Genomic DNA, 21,042 nt, shown 5'->3' with positions numbered 1-21,042 from the left:
ATCTACCCAGAGACAGCTTACTTAACTGCAAAAGAAAAAAGCGTACCTTTATGCTACAAAGAGCAGTGTCAGCAACAAGGAACGATCTAGCATTCATTACTTGCCTGTGATACGAAGTATACACCTTCACCTTTGAACTACCCTTGCCGAAAATCTTTAACCTGAATCCAATCCAGTCATTACCTAATTTTAAACCACATCTCCTTTATCACTTGTCTTCTATGCATTTTGTTAACTGATTGCACTGGCTCACTTTCACTTGTGAAAACTCATCGTTATTATTAATCCCATGATCAGTTTCTTTGTCACAAAAATATAAAAATGTAATTGAAGGGTTCTATAACGTTAAAACGCATATAGTATTTATTTGCATGCTCAAACAAGTTTTAGGTAATTTGAAGAGATCAAGCAATTCATTGTGTAAATAAAGGGTCAGAATTAAGAGATGCTTCCTTTTAACGGTCTCTCTCTAGATAATACCTACAACCCTTGACCCCGCAAGTATACCTCTAGGGTTTTGTCTTACTGATACATTCTCATGCATGACAATATAAGATTATTCATAGCAACCTTGTTTATAATAGTGCGTGGTATATTACCATTTTGTGTTAAAAATAAAAAGAAAAATATAATGTAGAGCATGCTTCCATTTGTATTAAAATTAAATAAAAAGAGAGTGCCTGTGTGGCCCAGTCAGTTGAGCGTCCAACTCTTGATTTTGGCTCAGGTCCTGATCTGGAGGTTCCTGCGATCGAGCCCATGACCGGGTCTACACTAACAGCTCCCTGTTTCAGATATTCTCTCTCTCTCTCTTCCCTCCCCTACTCACTCACTCTGTCTCTCTCAAATTAAATAAATTTAAAAAACTAAATAAAAAGAACACGTATATACGTGTATATAGAATATTTCTAGAAAAGTATATAAAAAATTGTTAACAGGGGTTGCCTCTGCAAACAACGGGGTGGCCAGAGGCAGTGGGTGCAGGGAAGACTTTCCCCATACACCCTTATGTCCATTTAGAATTTTGAACTTCAGAATGTTGACGCATTACCTATTTGTTCAAAAAAAAATTAATGTTCGAATTTTTAAAATCCTTAGAGTCTAACTAAAGTAGGGCACATTCTCTACAAACTCTACGTTTAAATGTGTCGTATTTCTTTTTTTTTTTTTCTAATTAGACAAAAATGCACATCAAATGGCCCATTCAGGTCACTGAGTCCCGTGCTGCCCCCCCCCCCCCCAGCCCGCCTGCTGACAGCAGCCCTTTGAAACTGTGGCCAGTAATGCTAGTGTGCTCGCCCACATCTGGTCTTCAATTTCTGCTTCGTAAACACCATCACAGATGCACACGCACACTTCACATACTGTACCTGGCCCAGCTTGTCTTTCTCTTCAGTGCAGGAGGCAGCTTTTTTCTGCGCTCTGTTTACTTCTGAAACCAGCCTCATGATGGTTTCTCTGCTAGCTTTTGCTTCCATCTCATGGACATTTACAGTCTCTTCAAGAGTAATGATTTGTCCTTTTACGAATGCATTTTCCTTGCACAGTTCTCTAAGCTGAAGAGGAAGCAATTACAGTTGTCCTGTAAAAATGAACAATTTGAAACCACTTCCTCTAAGCACCTCTGATCTACATACCCCACTGACTGCGTTATCGAGACTAGTGCAAGCAGGGTCCCTCCATCCACTCAAAGGAGCACATTTTCAAAAGCAGCCTCTACACTGTTGTTATGAGCAGACCCACAGATCAAATTAAAATTAATCAAGAGATAGCTACAGGGCAACACGGAGGACAGTCCTGCCAAATGCTTCCCGACAGAGCGAGCGACAGAGCAAGCATCAGCAAGCCCCTGGCTTCAGTAATCTGGGGAGCTGATATTCTACAGAGATTACAGTAGGTGAGGAAGCAAGGGAGTTCTATTCTGCCCCCGTCTCATGGCACCAACTGCCTCCAAGGCACTACCTGGCATGGGGCGGGGGGTGGGGGGGTGGGGGGGGTGGGGGGGGGGCCCTACGGAGATGAAAGCAGGATTCTCTTTTGAAAAAGAAAATCCTTCTAATTAATATAAGCATAGACAAATCTGGAATAACACGCTCAAACAGTGGCTATCATTGGGATTAGGAGAACTGTTCCCTCTGTGTTGTGGTGCATTTGGGTTGTTAGCTGGAAGCATTAATAAGATTTGTAAGATGTATGAGGAGGGAAAATGAAATCAGACAGGATCCTTGGCCCCGAGGAACAAGCCCCCCCCCACCCCACCCCCCTCTGCACAGCTTCGTGGGTAAGGCCCTGAGGACGCCCATAGGAAGGGCTGAGACTTCACACTCCCGAGTCAGCATTTGTGTTAGGGCTCTGGTGGGGGGGGGGGGGGGAGTGACCCATCCCTAAGCCTCAGAGCTTTGTCAACGTGGTGCCCTGCTCCCACCTCAGGGCTGTTTCCTCTTTCCGGAGGAAATACTGTTCCGCCTGTGTGTACGCTCAGTCCCCAACAGCTTCCAAAAGTCCCCACCTCAGAGGGGCGCTCCTTGGTCAGTCTACTACACTAGCCTCCCACACCTCTAACCTGCTTCCCTCTGTATCTCCACATCCCGACTGGTTTTTTTGTCACCTTTTCCTACATGGCAGAACACTAGATATTTATTTCCCCCTCATCTTTATCTCACAGTAACAAAAGCTCTAGGAGAGCACAGATTCAGTCTTATCTCATTCACTGCCGCACCACCAGCACCCAGAACCGTGCCTAGCATATAGTAGTCACTCACTAAATATCTGTGAAATGGACAAACGCCAAATAAGTCTCCTTGGAATGCCTCCTTGGTCTCCTGGGAGTGCACATGCACATTAGGAGAGCTTTAAAAATGAGAAAGTGGAGGCCCCTGGGTGGTGCACTCGGTCAAGCATCGGACTCGATCTCAGCTCAGGTCATGATGTCACGGTTCGTGAGTTCAAGTCTCACATCAGGCTCTGCGCTGATGGTGCAGAGACTGCTTGGGATTCTGGCTCTCCTTCTCTGTGCCCCTCCCCCACATGTGTGCGTGCAAATAAATAAACTTTAAAAGCCAAAATAAATAAATAAACTTAAAAGAAAAATAAAAGTGAGGACACAGCTTTGAAACTGAAGGAGTGCTTTTGTCCCACTTCTCAGGGGAACACCTCGTGAGTGTTGATCAAAACAGCGACCTTTGTGCACCTTGACCAGTGATTTTTTTTTTTAATTTTTTTTTCAACGTTTATTTATTTCTGGGACAGAGAGAGACAGAGCATGAACAGGGGAGGGGCAGAGAGAGAGGGAGACACAGAATCGGAAACAGGCTCCAGGCTCTGAGCACATCAGCCCAGAGCCTGAGGCGGGGCTCGAACTCCCAGACCGCGAGATCGTGACCTGGCTGAAGTCGGACGCTTAACCGACTGCGCCACCCAGGCGCCCCAGTGATTTTTTTTTAAATCCCTGCTCATGTATTGGGGATGCTAAAGCCCTAGGGTCCCAATATGTGTTTTAAAATACAGTTTCTATCACTCTTTGGGTATGGTGAGGCCAACAGATCCGGAGAGAGCTGCCGCTGAAAAAGAGTCTGTTAGTGCTCAAGAAGAGGGGGCAGGCCACACCACACGAGGCCACACGGGGAACAGCCATGTCAGTCAGGAGACACAGAGAAGCAACAGATAACAGGGGCAAGTCTTTGTGGCAGTTTCCACAGGAAGGAATGAGCAAGGTGGGGTACGCAGGCTTGGGACTGGCTAGTTTGAAGAACAGCAGGAGCACAGGGGCTGTCCCCACTTGTCTGGTGCCCAGCCCCGCGGTGATTAGGGAAGGGGGGCAGTGGCCCAGAGGGTAGAGCCTGAGAGAGCGAAGGGCTGGGATGTGGGAGTGGTTGGTTTGCACAGGAAAACCATGCTCCCAGGAGCCTCTTTTATGAGGAACTGGTTAACCCTGGGAGACAGTCTCTCCCGGGTCAGCAAGGCCCCACATGTCAAAGCATCTGGAAAACAGAAAATCATAAGGCATAATGAATGCAGCACCGACACCCGGATTAGCACCTGGAGACAGTCTCTGATGTGAGGAAAGGAAAGAAGGAGTTTTTTCATTCTCTTTGCTTCTCCCTATCACTTGGCTTTAAAAATAATCCCCCAGGGGCGCCTGGGTGGCGCAGTCGGTTAAGCGTCCGACTTCAGCCAGGTCACGATCTCTCGGTCCGTGAGTTCGAGCCCCGCGTCGAGCTCTGGGCTGATGGCTCGGAGCCTGGAGCCTGTTTCCGATTCTGTGTCTCCCTCTCTCTCTGCCCCTCCCCCGTTCATGCTCTGTCTCTCTCTGTCCCAAAAATAAATAAACGTTGAAAAAAAATAAATAAAATAAAATAAAAACATATATGTACCCATATGTACACTGAAACATTATTTACAATAACCAAGAGAGGGAAACAACCTAAGTGTCCATCAACAGATGAATAAAGATGTGAGACTATATAAATGTATAATATTATATATCATATAATAATAATTCTAGTATATATATAATAAACTACTACTCAGCCATAAAAGAGAATGAAACTTTGCCATTTGTGACAGCATGGATGGACTTAGAGCGTATTATACTAAGTGAAATAAGTCAGAGAAAGACAAATACTCTGATTTCACTTACATGTGGAATCTAAAAACCAGAACACATGAACAAACAAAACAAAAAGGCTCATGTATATGGAGGACAGAATGGTTGTTACCAACGGGGAGGGGATTGGGGGGACGGTGAAATGGGTAAAAGGGGGTGAGAGGTACAGACTTCCAGCTGTGAAATGAATAGGTCATAGAGATGTGGGGTGAAGTAAGGTGACTACAGTCAATGGTATTTAGTACATATTTGAAAACTGCAGGCAAGCAGATCTTGAAAGTTCTCATCACAAGAAAAAAATAATACAATTTCTGTAACTTTTTCTGGTGACAGATGGGGACGAGACTTACTATGGTGATCATTTCACAATGTATATAAGTATCGAATCATTAGGCTGTACATCTGGAACTAATATAATATTGCATGTCAATTACACCTCCATTTTAATGAAAAAAGATTGGCTGCAAGGAAATCTGTGAGGAAGCAAGGATATGTAAGGTGTGAAATGAGCAAAGATATGGCGAGAGCCCCAACACTTTCAGGTGCCCTAATGAATCATTATGTGCCAAGTGAATTATTCACTTGATAGAACTAATTTAATCTTACTCATAACCTACTATTAAAATAGGATTTTTATTATTTGATTTCAGCAAAAATTTAAAAAGTACTTTAGAACTAATCTTGGGGCGCCTGGGTGGCTCAGTCGGTTAAGCGGCCGACTTCGGCTCAGGTCATGATCTCGTGGTCCGTGAGTTCGAGCCCCGCATCAGGCTCTGTGCTGACAGCTCAGAGCCTGGAGCCTGTTTCTGATTCTGTGTCTCCCTGTCTCTGCCCCTCCCCCGTTCATGCTCTGTCTCTCTCTGTCTCAAAAATAAAAAAACGTTAATAAAAAAAAAATTTTTTTTAAAAAAAAGAACTAATCTTAACCTTCTACTCAAGAAGTATCCCAAAAATGACACAGTTGGTTTTGGGTGTGTGTGTGTGTGTGTGTGTGTGTGTGTGTGTGCTTCTGTCTGTAACTAAAAATACTCTTCCCCAAAATACATTGTTAAAATGAATAATTAATCGTATTTGGCAACCTGAACATATTTTAGACAAAACAATTAATCCTTTGTGGAGGGCAAGTAATCCCAAATAATGTTAGAAAGGATTGTGGAATTGAGTCAGAGAGGTGATTAAGGTTTATCTCAGGTCACACAGTCAAGTAATGCTATACTTGGGCTACTGTTCCATTCTCCTATCACCCCCACACTCTACCACAACGTTTCTTTTCGTGGCACGTGTCAGAATGACCGCTACATTTATCTTCTTTTTCATGTGCATACAAACACCTTTAGAATTAAATCTTCATCTGACGCCTTTTCATTCTTCTTGTCCGGATCTAAGCAGTCACAAAGTTGAGCTAGAAATTCTTCATGTCTCCTGCAATTCTTTGAGACTTGCTTCTTATTCTCCTCATTTTCCTTTAAACACTTTCTATAGGGCAAATTAACAAATAAGTCAGGTTTTAATGCCATACAAGAGATCATTTATCAAAGTTCGAAACTTAAGTTCTCTATAATCCTATCACCATTTTCAACACAATACAGTTTCCCAGACACAGAGCACATCGTTGTCATGCAAGCCCCATAAGGGAAGGAGAAAAGTGAAAAACATCCTGGGTGTCTACGCTTTGCAGAAATGTAGAAAAATCTTCATGGCATCTTAGATCTAGTAACAGCAAAGGAAACAGACTCGCTGCCTCTTGTCCTCCACCAGTTAGGATTTGCAGAAGCAGCACTAAATCTCTAGATCACACATGGATATATATAGTCATGGGTCTCCTTTGGGTTTTCATGAGTAAAAAGGACAGTGCTGCTATATTTCTTTTTTTTTTAATTTTTTATGTTTATTTATTTTTGAGAGACAGAGAGAGAGCGTGAGTGGGGGAGGGACAGAGAGAGAGAGAGAGACAGACAGACAGACAGACAGAATCCAAAGCAGGCTCCAGGCTCTGAGCTGTCAGCACAGAGCTAGATGTGAGGCTCAAACTCACAAACCTTGAGATCATGACTTGAGCCAAAGTTGGATGCTTAACCGACTGAGCCACCCAAACGCCCCGCTGCTATTTTTCTTCTAGTGCGTCATCCTTTGTTTTATTTTCAGACATTACGCAGTGATCTATAAGGGTTAGTTAGGGCATTCCCTGGTCCATGGCCAAGCATAACTATAATAAAAAATATATCAGGAGCAGGGGATGTTCCCCCTCTAGAAAAAAGAGATGTTAAATCACCGGCAAAGACTATTATTAGTTTTCACACATCCAGAGTTTTTAAAGAGTACTGATATGGGCCAGTCAAGGAAAATCAGTTGATTATGCTCTGCTATGAATATTTCATTTCAAATCTCAGATAGGTTTGCTGAAATAGTATGGTCTATTTCTAATGCTTTAAATGTTAGAGACTAAGAGATCATAAAAAAAATAGACACACTTTAAAGACAAATTAGAATCATTTCAGTAATTTGGTATCATTTTTTCAGTACCCTAGATAATAAACATGATTATTGCTTTCCCTTTTTACCATGTTGAGTGTTTACTGCAAATTCTTTCACTCTATTCAAAGATTAACAAAGCATGTAATTGCATATACTCAAAATCATATCATATTTCTATTTAGAAAAATGTATAACAATAAAAGACCAACATCAGTATATCTCTAAGTTCTTATTTTCAGCATCTAAAAGGTAATATTTAGTCATCTCTCCGACTCATGAAAGGCACAATTAATGCTATGATTCTGATTGATTTACATGTATGATTCCACACATTCTCTCCAAGATTTCAATCTTGTTTCTCAATCCTAATGGTTGCTGAACTATTTCCACTTCTATTCGCATTTCACTTTGACCCAACAAAGTTCCAGGAATCTACCCTAAGGACATAATCACATAAATGTGAAAATATGAATGCACATGAATATTCATTGCATCTTGGTTTATAATAATTTTTTGAGTAGAACTAACCTAAGTGCCTACAGGAAATAGCAAAGAGAACTGGTTAAGTAAGTTACAATATCTCAGGCAATGCGTATCATGGGCTATTAAAAATGATATAATGCATGCCTTTTTAAAATATCTACAATATATTATTCAGTAAAAAATAGTTCATTACATGATATAATTTATGTACAACTATATGAAAACCTGTCCACCAAAATGTTCAGTATAAACTCTTGGAGAATCATAAGGTCTTGAGTAATTTTAATATTTTTGGCAATCTTCTATATTGAAAAAATATTTTTATTACATATCATTTTATCATTGATTTATTTAGTAAATATTGATTGGGTACTTACTATGGACCAAGCCCTATTAAAGATACTCAAGACATAGTAGTAAATAAAACAGATGAACATCCCTGCCCTCATGGAGCTTATGTTCTAGTTGGGAAGATGGACAATCACCAAAATTAATGTATGTAAAATATACACTACATTATTTAAAAAGCTGGAGGGAAGAAATTAAGCAGGAAAGGGGGTGGGAAATATTTGGGGGGAGCAGGGTAAAATTTTAGATGTGGTCACTCATGGAAGACCTCATAAGAAGGTGACTTCTGAGTAAAGATCTAAAAGGAGCAGAGGAGTAGCCATGCAATACTTGGGGGAAGAGCTTTCCAGGCAAAGGGATTAGCAAGTGCAAAAGTCCTGAGGTAGGATCACACCTGTTATGTTCAAAGGACAGCGAAGAAGCCAGTGAGCTGAAACGGAAAGAATAAGAGAGAGAATGGAAGCAAAACCAGGTCAGGATGAGCCTTCTAGGTCATAGAATATCCTTTATCTTTACCCTGAGTGAGAAGCCATTGAGGATTCTGAGCATAGGACCAAAAAGATCTAATTTGAATGTTTTTAAAAAAAATTTTTTAACGTTTATTTATTTTTGGGACAGAGAGAGACAGAGCATGAATGGGGGAGGGTCAGAGAGAGGGAGACACAGAATCCGAAACAGGCTCCGGGCTCTGAGCGGTCAGCACGGACTGTGAGATCGTGACCTGAGCCGAAGTCGGCCACCTAACCAACTGAGCCACCCAGGCGCCCCTAATTTGAATGTTTTTATAGGATCACTCTGGCTACGAAGGGCACAGGTGGAAGCAGAAAAATCACTTAGGAGGCTACTACAAAAATCCAGGAGAGAGATGGTAGTCGCTTGAATCAGGTAGGCAATTAGGGCAGCAATGGGAAGTACTCAAAATTTAGATTTCTTTTGAAGGCAGGGATGATGGGACCCGTTGAAGGATCAGACATGGAGTGTGAAAAAGCAAGAGGACTGAGGACAGTTACCAAGACTGTTGGCCTGACGGACTAGAAGAATGGAATTATCACTAAAGGAGACAAGGCAAAGAGCAGGAGGATTCTGTGGAAATAGCAAGAGTTTCGTTTCAGCCATGTGAGGTTTGAGATGCCTGTTGGACACCCACATGGGGATGCTCAGTAGGTAATAAAATATGTGGGTCTTGACTCTGAGAAGAGATCTACGCTAGACAGAGACATGTGGGAGTCACTAGCATTTAGATCATCTTACCGTCATGAGACAAGATCACCAAGAGAGCGAATTGAGATAGAAACCAGAAGAGATTCAAGGACTGAGTCCCGGGGCACTCCAGTCTTTGGAAGCCGATGGGAGGAGAGGGGAAAAATAAAAGAGACTACAGCAGGGCAGCTAGAGAGGACAGGTACAAAGCAGGCATGTGTAGTGTCCTGGCAGTCAGAAGAAGAAAGTGGTTCAAGGAGAAAGACCAACTGTGACCGATGTACTGGTGGGCCAAGTAAGATAAAGACTGATCATTTAATCTGTAACATACAGTCACTGGTCACCTTAGTGAGAGGTGTCAGTGGGGCAGACCCAAGAGAGGAGAGGAGAAGAACTGGAGGCAGTGAGTCTATACACACATTTGAAGGAGTTTTCCTGGAAGCAGAAGGACAAAAAGAGGACAAGAGTTGGAAGTGTTGGGTGTTTTTTTTTTTTTTATGTTTATTTTTGAGAGACAGAGACAGAGTGCGAGCAGGGGAGGGACAGAGAGAGAGAGTGAGACACAGAATCTGAGGCAGGCTCCAGGCTCCGAGCTGTCAGCACAGAGCCCGACGCGGGGCTCAAACCCACGGACTGTGAGATCATGACCTGAGCCGAAGTCGGACGCTCAACCGACTCAGCCACCCAGGTGCCCCAGTGTTGGGGTTCTTTTTCAAAGATGGAATAAGTAAAATAAATATCAAGTATCCTATTATTAAAGTTAGTTAAGTTATGACACATAGAATTTTAAAAGTATATTTTAGGAACAACTAGTTCCCAGTTTTGTCTCACTAATTACCTTTTGCCAGAACTAAGTGTGGAAAACCCAGATTTCATGAGTTCTCTGCATAAACTGGCAATAAAATCTAATGAGGAATGTTCGGGGTGGTCTGGAGTGGTCTGGGCTTCTGGGGTATTTTTACAGCCAGCTTCTGAATAAACACCTCCCTCTCTGTGTATTCCACCACCTCTGGTTAAACCTCTACTTACAGAAAATCTTCCAAATGATGTCTATAGGCATTTGCAGCCCTCATCAATTGGACATAAACATGCTTAGGACAAGGCCTTGTTTGTCAAGGTTCCTGGTAACATTGAGAAATGAGCTTGAGAAAAATTTTCAAGACTCCAAAGACATTTGAGGTCAGTAACGTTTTTCTCCTTCAAATTGAGTTTCAGGGCCAAAGAAGGCAAAACACCAGTGCCTTCAAGCGTGTGTCCTGCTATCAGAAGCTAGTATTTTAACGCTAACTCAACTAACAAATATATCGAAATACCCTTACTGTAAGTTCTCATCTAGTTCCGCAACTTTCTTCTTCAACTCCTGGTTCTCCTTGATTGCGGTGTGAGCTGTGATTTCGGTTCTAATTTTAGAAGTGGCAAGTGCTGCTGATTCTTCTTCCAGCTCCTGAACTCTGTGTCTCAGAGAGGTGAGGAGAGATGATTTTCTAGCATGATTTTCTTTGTAATTCTCCATTTCAGCTTTCAACTCTTGACAGGAGGCTTCTTTCGAAAGCATCTTGGATCGGAGATCTCGAAGCTAACATAGAAAGCCCATAAAAGGAGGAAAAGGATTTCAGTGGCATAAGTTCGAAGTACCTCTAAGAAACCCAAAACCATGGGGCGCCAGGGTGGCTCAGTTAAGCGTCTGACTTTGGCTCAGGTCATGATCTCACGGTTCCTGAGTTCGAGCCCCATGTTGGGCTCTGTGCTGACAGCTAGGAGCCTGGAGCCTGCTTCGAATTCTGTGTGTCCCTCTCTCTCTGCCCCTCCCCTGCTTGTGCTCTACCTCTCTCTCTCAAATATAAGTAAACATTAAACAAATTTTTTTTAATTTAAAAAAATAAAGAAACCCAAAACCATAATTTCAAATCTCACACGTTTGTACATGACCTAATCCAACTTTTATTTTCCTTTTTTGCTATTTGCGTCTGTATCACCAGATGAGAAATTATTGCCTAAAGAATGGACTTCATACTATGTCTCTTTCAAAACCATTGCAGCAATGTCTTGGGGGTGATTCCGTGCCACTCAAGAGACATTTGTGGTGTTTTTTTTGCAAAAAGCAATAAAATATTTTGCAATGGTAATTCATTTTCTAAATCTGTGTTGCTGCTATTGCTGCTGACAGACAATGAAACAAGAAACTTAAAATACTTGTAATTTCATGGCCACAAGTGGTTCCTAAGTAGATACAGACTATTTGACATATCACTGTATTTCTTCCACTTGCCTTCTAGATCCTTATTGTGGGCAATAAAATAAAATAATAATAATAATAATATTTCCAAGAAAAATATGGAAGAAAAGAAAAATCTTTACAAGATATATACAAAAGAAACATTTTAACTTATGAATTCTGTGCCATCAAAATACTGAACGATGTCTGTGCCCTAATAGGATGTCAGGCCCCCCCCAAGAAAACTTTATGAATGCATGTACTGATTTGGAACCGGGAGTATACATGCATACAATTTTTCACACACATACAAGGTATCAAATCATCTCTCGGTGGGGTCCCAGCAGCCTAGTGAAAACACTAGTTATCTCCCAGGGAAGCCTAAGACTCCCTCAGGGCCACCAGGCTATGAACAGAACGGACCTAGAGAGACTCTCTCAAGAAACTCCATAATCGACCAGATTCAGCCAGGAGGGTAGATGGATCCCAATCATCATCCTAGAATCTCCCCAGCCAGTCAGAACTACCACTATCCCAGGAATCCAGAATTCCATCCTAAGAGCTCCAGATTGCAAACAGTCCACATTAAAGGAACATATTCAGTAAGATGCCAAAAATGCCCCAAAGCCAAGGCAGCTTCAACCAAAGCCATCAGGTGTCCCCAAGTCTCTCAAGGCTGTGAAGCCCCTCTGACATCCAGAATGCAGCCCATGTCACCTCGCTTTGCACCACGGCAAATGCATAACCTTTCAGGAATTCCCTACAAGGGGAGTAGGTGCACCATAACGGAATAAGTATAACCTTCGCCGAAAGTTGTAAAGCTGTATCCCCCCTCTTCTTGTTTCCTAAAGTTTCTTTCTTTATTTTGAGAGAGAGAGAGAGAGCATGCACAAGCAGGGGCATGGGGGCGGAGAGGGAAGGAGAGACAGAATCCTTAGCAGGCTCCACGCTGTCAGCACAGAGCCTAACATGGGACTCGATCCCACAAACCATGAGATCATGACCTGAGCCAAAGTCAAGAGTCAGACGCTCTTGACTGAGCCACCCAAGCAGCCCATCCTAGCCTATTTCTAATCACCTCTACACTCTGCCTCACTCAATAAGAAACTAAAATGGCCCACTTCCGAGTCATGAAGATGCATAATCTTACCTCAGACTGAGCACATTCAAATTTGACCAAAGTTGCAGCAAGGTCACTTCGAGCACTTTCGGCCACATTCCGATAGTGGTGTAACTGGTCCCTAGTGACCGGGACTTCCAAGACACGGTCGTAAATCTCCTGACAGGGTTCCCCCAAAAGAGAAAATATAAAGAAGAGTTTTAAACAGTCTTTTCTGTGCAGCTGTAAAAAAACATGATTAAACACAGAGCATTCTTTGTGGTCCAAACATCTCGAAAATGCTGTGCAGGGAAGTGTCTCATCCAGATCATTTCATTCTCAAAATTCCGAAGGAGGCGGGAGGCAGCCCAGGAACGAATGATGTGCTCCCCCAGGATGGCATTTAAGAACTGGCCTTTGCCACTTTAGAAGGCTTCCTTCCACCCAAGTCAAATGCTATTTGACCTCTTTCCAGAACTGACAGAGTCCATAAAGAACTGTCAGAAGAGACGCAGTGTGACAAGGTCCACAGCAAAGAGGGAGTTTTCATTGTCCTTACGTTTCCAGGTAACAAAAATCATCAATTCATCTCATCTTTTGAATAAAGTGTGCCATGTGTTTATCAATGAGATCATGTGAGTTAAAAGTAAAAGACGGTCCCCTTCGTAATTATTCACGATGCCACTTATTCTCAACCTCACAGCCTATCTCAAGGTCACGATGGTGACTCAGATGAATGCAGAACATCGGTGATCGCACGGCAGTGCCTGGGGAGTCTCTGTGGAGACTCAGCTCCGCTGATGGCTGCTAGTGCAGAAATGTGGATCCCAAAGTGGCCAAATTTTTTCCAGTTTTTCAAGCAAGTCATATATCCAGACTTTTTGAAGTAAAAATTCCCAGTTTTTGCAACTTGGCAACTAATTTAAATGTTTAAAAAAGATACACCATGTGATCCAAATAAACACATCTGCAGAGCAGATTTGATGGGTTTGGCCTGTGGGTCATAGTCTGTAACCTCTGCTTCTGTTTCTGTCTTACTCAGAATTATTCCTGAGCTTGGATGGATACCTCTGCCCACCTCTGTGAAGTTTCCAGGGCCTGTGGTCTTTGTGAAAGACATACAGGAGAGCCATTCATTTTTGAAGAAATACGAAAGGAGTCACATAAAGGAGGGTTTCCTGGAATTATCTGAGAGGCCTCAGGGGACACACTAGTAAAACTGGCTTATGGCTGCCCAGCTACTGAACTGCCAAAGACTACTGTTTGGAAATATTCATGAATGCAAAAGTCATCTCAAAGCCCTTCACTGTGTAACAAGCGTTGTCATGACTGGTGTGTTTCGATCCACAAAATGCCAAACAAAACCTCCAGTGCACTTAGTAACAGCCAGTGTTTGCCAATCACAACATATCCAAGAAGATGGTAGGTATGTACTTCTGGGGAGAAAGCGTAAAATGTTTAACTAGATCTAATAAGAGAACCACATCCTGTTCAGCCTCACTTAATATTCAGAAGTAACTTACCCACAGCAATAACCACCACAGCAGTATTTTCTAAAATAGGCCACATGAGGACCTTTGGTCCCTTATGAGTGGTTTGAACCAGGATACGTACAGCACACCGTTTTATAAAATTCATTAGGAAAATAAGTTCTTCGATAGCTATGATTCTTTCTTTCAATGACTAACATCCTTTTTCAGTAAATGATGTAATCATTCCATAATGTCCTTCTTATGAAGGACATACCTCCTTCTTACCTCCTTCTTATGAACACATAGTGTCCACTGGACATAATATTAAAAGGCACGCAAGACCATTTTAGGTATGGCCCTTCATTTTAGGAGGTTACCCTCTAACGCAGAACACTATCAAAAAGCATTTACATCTTCAAATGTGCACGGGTGAAAGAAACAACCCATTAAGATCTCATTACCTCTGATACTGGAACGGGACCCACACCAGGCAGACTCCTGATTATTGAGTTTAGAAGACAATTGTTGGGTTTAAATCACCCTTTAAATCAAGCAGACTGGAGATTATTCACCAACACATATTTACTGAAAACTTACTCAAGGTCAGGCACTGAGCTTACAGCCTACTAAGAAAAAAGAGCATTTACCAGACATCCTTAATAATGATTATATAATTACAAACTGAAATACAAGCAAGGAAAGAAAGAAGCAGAAAACAAAGGAAACTGACATATGATCAGAGAAGAGGGAAAGAAAGATTTCCCTAAAGAAGTGATGATTGAGTAGGCATTAAATAGGCAAGAGGGGGCGCCTGGGTGACTCAGCTGGTTAAGCGCCAGTTCTTGATATCAGCTCAGGTCATGATCTCAGGGTCATGAGATCGAGCCCTGAGTGGGGCTCCACACTGGGCACGGAGCCTGCTTAAGATTCTCTCTCTCCTTCTCCCTCTGTCCTCCCTCACACAATGTGTGCTCTCAATACATTAAAGAAAGAAAGAAATAGCAGGAGGTATGGAAGCAGGTGCAACACACATCATTCAAATAGCCAGAAGTCTCAGCAAAGGTCCTGTGGCAGGATCGTGCTCTGTGTGGTCCACAATTTGAGCAAAGGCAGTGAGGCTGCAGGACAAGAGCAACTTAAGAACAGTGCCTTGACAGGCAGCTCTGAGCTCATTCACATATGTTAGTGCCACATCGGCACTATTCTTTTTCAGAATATTCCTGGCTACTCTAACTTATGCCTTCTGCCGTGTGAAATTTAGAATCAGCTTATCAAATTCCCAAAAATCCTGTTGGCATTTTTATTGGGATCGAGTTAATTTTACAAATAAGGAGTACTGACAACTTTTAAATATGGAGTCTTCCAACAGAAGTCCTTTTTTTTCCCATTTGTTCGGGAATTCTTTTATGTCTTGGTAGCTGTGATGATTAATTTTATATGTCAGCTTGACTGGGCCACAGGGCTTCCAGATACTTCGTTCAATATATTCTGGTTATGTCTGTGAGAGTGTTCCTGGTGAGGTTAGCATTTGAATCAGTAGAAGACTAAAGCGGATTGCCCTCCCCAGCGCGGGTGGGTCTCATCCAATCCTCTGAAGGCCTGAATAGAACAAAGAGGCTGAGTAAGGATTCTCTGTCAGACTGTCTTCAAGCTGGGACACCAGTCTTCCCCTACCTTTGGACTGAGACTCAGATAGGGGCTTACTCCAGCTCTCCTGGATCTCCGGCATGCTGACTGCAGATCTTGAGATATCTCAGCCTCCATTATGCACAAACCAATCCCTTATCATAAATCTTCATGTATATATTCTCTCTCTCTCTCTCTCTCTCTCCCTCCCTCCCCTCACCCCACCCCCTGGAGAGAAAACCCTGGAGAACCCACTTGAGCCCTAGAAACACCTCTGTGCTAAGAAGACTCTGAAGTGTGCCACAGAAAGCCATTCCTTCAAGACGCTCTGAGAGAGCTTGACTGAGAAGAAATGAATGGCAGTAGCATGAGAGGACGACAGGGGCATGGAGAGACCATGCAAAAGCTGAAAGAAGAATACGTGAATGTATTTCTTTATGACTAAGCTCTTCCCTCTTAGCCCTGAAGTCACCCTATATAGATCCTTATGCAGTGTTCATAGCCGTCTCCTATATACCTCCTGTTTGGTTTGGAATACTTCTTTCATCTGAGTCAAGAGCTTGGCTGTTGTCATGGCTCTTTATTTTCTGGGTTTGTGATGGTTTTCTACTTTACGACACTGCGTTCAGAGCACATCGATTGCATTCTGGGCTGATGCTCGCTGGCGTACCCCAGTGTGGTGGACCAGCGTCCACTCTGGATTGGGTCTGTTCGGACCGGAAAGTGCTTTGGTATATGAGCCATTAACTATTTTCCCCCCATCATCCTTGTCTATGTTATTTCTACTTCAGGGAATTTATTGAGGTTTTGTGAATGCTCAATTTTATGAAAGTCTTATGGGTACTTGAAAAGAGGGTGCCTTTTCTATCTTTGGGGCTTGGAGCTCAACATCTATCAATTAGATAGATCTACCTTACTCATTATTTTCATTGGGCACTCCTAGCCCAGCCTCATTTCTTTTTTTATTTTTTTATTTTTTAAAATTTACATCAAATTAGTTAGCATCTAGTGCAACAATGATTTCAGGAGATTCCTTAGTGCCCCTTACCCATTTAGCCCATCCCCCCTCCCACAACCCCTCCAGTAACCCTCAGTTTGTTCTCCATATTTATGAGTCTCTTCTGCTTTGTCCCCCTCCCTGTGTTTATGTTATTTTTATTTCCCTTCCCTTATGTTCATCTGTCTTGTCTCTTAAAGTCCTCATATGAGTGAAGTCATGTGATTTTTGTCTTTCTCTAATTTCACTTAGCATAATACCCTCCAGTTCCATCCACGTAGTTGCAAATGGCAAGACTTCATTCTTTTTGATCGCCGAGTAATACTCCATTGTATATCTATACCACATCCTCTTTATCCATTCATCCATCGATGGACATTTGGGCTCTTCCCATACTTTGGCTGTTGCTGATAGTGCTGCTATAAACATGCGGGTGCATGTGTCCCTTCGAAACAGCACACCTGTATCCCGTGGATAAATGCCTAGCAATGCAACTGCTGCCTCGTAGGGTAGTTCTGTTTTTAGGTTTTTGAGCCTAGCCTCATTTCTATCCTTTACTCTGTCATGAGCTGAGTCTAACTTCCCATTACTACCGTAATTCTCTATTACCTTGTAGCTCTTGTTCTCTTGCCTCAGGAACACTGGTGCTGAGTTGGCGCAAAGATTCAGAACGTGATCTTCATTGCAAATTGTACCATACAGCATCGTAACAGGCCATTACTCATTTCACTTACTCCTCTCTTGTTCTGAATCCAGCCTTTTCTGATAATGAGACCGTGATCCCTGATTTCTTTTTGTTTGCATTTGCCTACATACACGTTTGTTCCCCATTTTTATTTTCAACCTTTCTGGATCACTTCGTTTGAGATGTCTCATATGTAATAAGGTTAGTTTTGGCTTTGTGATCGATCCTAACATTCTTTTTCCCCAGCTTGGATGACTCTACTTTACATGTGTTAACGTGACAGATAAGTTTGGTCTTAGTTCTGCCGCATTCTTTTATGTTATGCTTCTTGTTTTTATCGCTCTTTCAAAATCCTTCACCACAAATCTGTTTGCTTTGCTTTGTTTTGTCTGATAACCGGGAAGGTTTGTATCTTTGTTCTAGTTTTGAATTTATAACTATAACTTTAAATAATACCTTTAACATCAGCTAATTCATGATAACAGCATATCTTCTCTTCCTTGCCCCTCTCGTCCCTCCCTCACAACTTCTAATTTTTTATTTTTATTTTTTTGAGAGAGAGAGAAAGCACACAAGCTAGGGGAGGAGGAAAGGAAGAGGGAGAGAGAGAATCCCAAGCAGGTTCCACAGCGAGCAGGGAGCCCAACACAGGGCCCATGGCGGGGCTCCATCCATGACCCTGGGATCATGACCTGAGCTGACATCAAGAGTCAGATCTCCTCTCCTTGTTTGCTGCATCTTTCTTGAAGTCCTGAATCTCTGCTTTCTGAACATGTTTCCGGTACGTGTTGGCTTTACTCAATTGTTCTATGCATGATGAATGTTTCGTCACATCTCTTCCCATCATAGCAACAGTCTTCTGGTAGGTATTCTTCATCTATCATATCTGGGGAGCAGGAATCTTGTCATATGTTTTTTAACATATTTTTTAATGTTTGCTTATTTATTCTGAGAGAGAGAGAGCGCGTGTGAGGGAGCAGAAAAGGGGCAGAGAGGGAGGGAGAGAGAATCCCAAGCAGTCTCCACCCTCAGCATGGAGCCTGATGTGGGGCTCTGTCTCTCAAACCTTGAGATCACAACCTGAGCCAAACCAAGAGAGCGGAGGCTTCACCGACTGAGCCACCCAGGTGCCCAGGGATGTTGCTCTATCTTTAAATAACTCCTGTGTTGTTTCCTTTTTGATTGCTCATTAGAAGGTGAGTGCTTGCTGGGCTGCCTGTGGAAGAGGTCTGTGTGCATACAGGGATGGGAATGTAGTGTCACGTTCTAGACAATAAGGAGTTTCCCTACGACACAGGATTTGTGTATAACTGCATTAGACCCATCTTTCATTCCAGCCTGCGCACAGAGGCAACCAGAGGGCTTATCACTATGCAGACTCTCCATGCGCCCCCTGCTCTGCAGCTGCCTACAAATCTGGCTCCTGGCGTGATTTGTATTTGGCCCTCCCGCTCCTACTTTTTGGAAACCCAGCAGGTGCAGAGAAGCTCCAGCGGCCGGTCCACACACCTCCATCCTCTCTTGCAAACAAGAGATTTCCACTTGACTCCTCTGAGTCAGCCACTCACCTTGGCAAAATAGGCTTTCCCAGCTCTTCCTACCCTCTGCAGCGATGCTCCCAGTGCTCCCCCCGCCCCTCCCCTCAACCCCTGCTGCTTTGGAAAGGCCTGCCGCCTACTTCATGTTACAAGATTCCAGCCATCTCCTGGATGTACCGAAAGTGGAACTTGTTTCTCACTTTCTTTGTCACTTGTGGCTAATTTCCAGGAATAGAAGCGAGAAATGCTATCTGCATGCCACCACTTTTAAACTAGAAGCACCTACCTAGACAGGTTTTTTGTTTGTTTGTTTGTTTGTTTGTTTGTTTGTTTCGTTTTTTTTTTTAACTAAATGGTCTTAGAGGCATTAGGAAAAAAATGCCCTGTTAAAAATTCTCATTTTGAAAAAAAAAATCTAATTAAAACAATGTGATATCCAGCAGGAAATCAACAGAAAGATCCATAGAAACGCCAGGAACAGTCTTTAGTCTCTGTGCTTAGAAGAATTTAGGGTATAAAAAAAGAGGCATTATAAATAGTGGGGGGCGGGGAGGGCGGAAATATTGGTTAATAAATAGTGAAGCTAGGGGCGCCTGGGTGGCTCAGTAGGTTAAGTGTCCAACTCTTAATCTCAGCTCAGTTCTTGACCTCAGGGTCATGAGTTCAAACCCTATGTTGGGCTCTGCATCCAGTGTGAAGCCGAAAGAAAAAGAAAGAAAGAAAGAAAGAAAGAAAGAAAGAAAGAAAGAAAGAAAGAAAGAAAGGAGGGAGGGAGGGAGGGAGGAAGGAAGGAGGAAGGAAGGAAGGAAGGAAAGAAAAAGAAAGAAAAGAAAAGAAAATAAAGAAAAGAAAAGAAAGAAAGAAAAGAAAGAAAAGACAGAAGGAAAGAAAGAAAGAAAGAAAGAAAGAAAGAAAGAAAGAAAGAAAGAAAGAAAAAGAGAGAAAGAAAGAAAGAAAGAAAGAAAGAAAGAAAGAAAGAAAAGGAAAGAAGGAAGGAAGGAAGGAAGGAAAGAAAGAAAAGAAAGAAAAGAAAAGAAAGAAAAGAAAAGAAAGAAAGAAAAGAAAGAAAAGACAGAAAGAAAGAAAGAAAGAGAGAGAGAGAAAGAAAAGAAAAGAAGAGAAAAGAAAAGAAAAGAAAGAAAGAGAAAGAAAGAAAGAAAGAAAGAAAGAAAGAAAGAAAGAAAGAAAGAAAAGGAAAGAAGGAAGGAAGGAAGGAAGAAAGAAAGAAGGCACCTAAGTGGGGGTTAAGCGTCTGACTTCAGCCCAGGTCATGATCTCACAGTTCGTGAGTTCAAGCCCCGCATCAGGCTCTGTGCTGACAGCTCGGAGCCTGCAGCCTGCTTCAGATTCTATGCGTGTGTGTGTCTCTCTCTGTCCCTCCCCCACTTGGGCTCTCTCTCTCTCTCAAAAATAAACATTTAAAAAATTTTTTAAAAATAAAAGATAGGCTTGAAGCACTGAATATTAAAAATGCAACCATAAAAAGTATTATATAAATTTATACATATCTATCTGGAGAAGGATTTTCAAAGCATAGAAGCAATGAAAGAATATCAAAGAAAAAAAACTCACATATGACAACAAAACCTTAAAACTTCTATACATTAGGGGTGCCTGGATGGCTCAGTCATGATCTCACGGTTTCAAGCCCCGCATCAGGCTCTGAGCTGGGCAAGGAGCCTACTTAAGATTTTCCCTCCCTCTCCCTCTGCCCTTCCCCTGCTCATGTACTCTCACTCTACAAAACAACAACAACAACAACAACAACAACAACAACAACAACAACTACAAAAAATACCCTAGAGAAAAACCATATAAAAGAACTAACAATTAACAGAAGAACTAGAAATGACTTATAAATGAGAAGTATACTACTTCACTGGTCATCAATTAAATACAAATTATACTATCAGTTAGCTATTATTTCTGATCTTTAATATTGACATGTTAAAAATACTTAATCAAGTGTACTATGAGATAGTTCTAAAAAAAAAAAAGGAGTGAAAGAGTTCTGTGAGAAATACATGTTATACACTGCTCACAGAAAGATAAGCTGGCACAAATTTTCCGGAAAAAAACTGGCAGTATGTATCAATGAAATTTAAATTAATACTATTTGCCCCAGTGAGTTGCCTTCTTACAATCTCATCTAAATAAATGGAAATACACCCAAAGATTAAATACAAATATATTCAGAGAAACAGTCATTAGCAAAATTTTCCAAAAATACTCAACAACAAAATCACAGAAACAATTAGAGCTCTAGAACAGAAGTGTGTTAACATGAAGAAAAGAAGA

The 21,042-nt window shown here is 42.0% G+C and overlaps 1 protein-coding gene across 1 annotated transcript in view; it reads right to left on the bottom strand.

The window, feature by feature from the left end:
- The window catches only part of CCDC170 (coiled-coil domain containing 170), a 101,854-nt gene that overhangs the window by 46,374 nt on the left and 34,438 nt on the right, over positions 1-21,042 (bottom strand). The window contains exons 2-5 of the mRNA XM_043592623.1: positions 12,478-12,606; positions 10,432-10,688; positions 5,938-6,082; positions 1,371-1,556 (exon numbers count right to left, since the gene is read on the bottom strand). Coding sequence (XP_043448558.1) covers positions 1,371-1,556; positions 5,938-6,082; positions 10,432-10,688; positions 12,478-12,606 — 717 coding nt within the window. The remainder of the gene's footprint in view (positions 1-1,370; positions 1,557-5,937; positions 6,083-10,431; positions 10,689-12,477; positions 12,607-21,042) is intronic.

The sequence above is a fragment of the Prionailurus bengalensis genome, chromosome B2 (genome assembly GCF_016509475.1).
Source record: "Prionailurus bengalensis isolate Pbe53 chromosome B2, Fcat_Pben_1.1_paternal_pri, whole genome shotgun sequence".
In the NCBI taxonomy this organism is placed as follows: Eukaryota; Metazoa; Chordata; class Mammalia; order Carnivora; family Felidae; genus Prionailurus; species Prionailurus bengalensis.
This window is presented reverse-complemented; position numbering and strand designations above follow the sequence as displayed.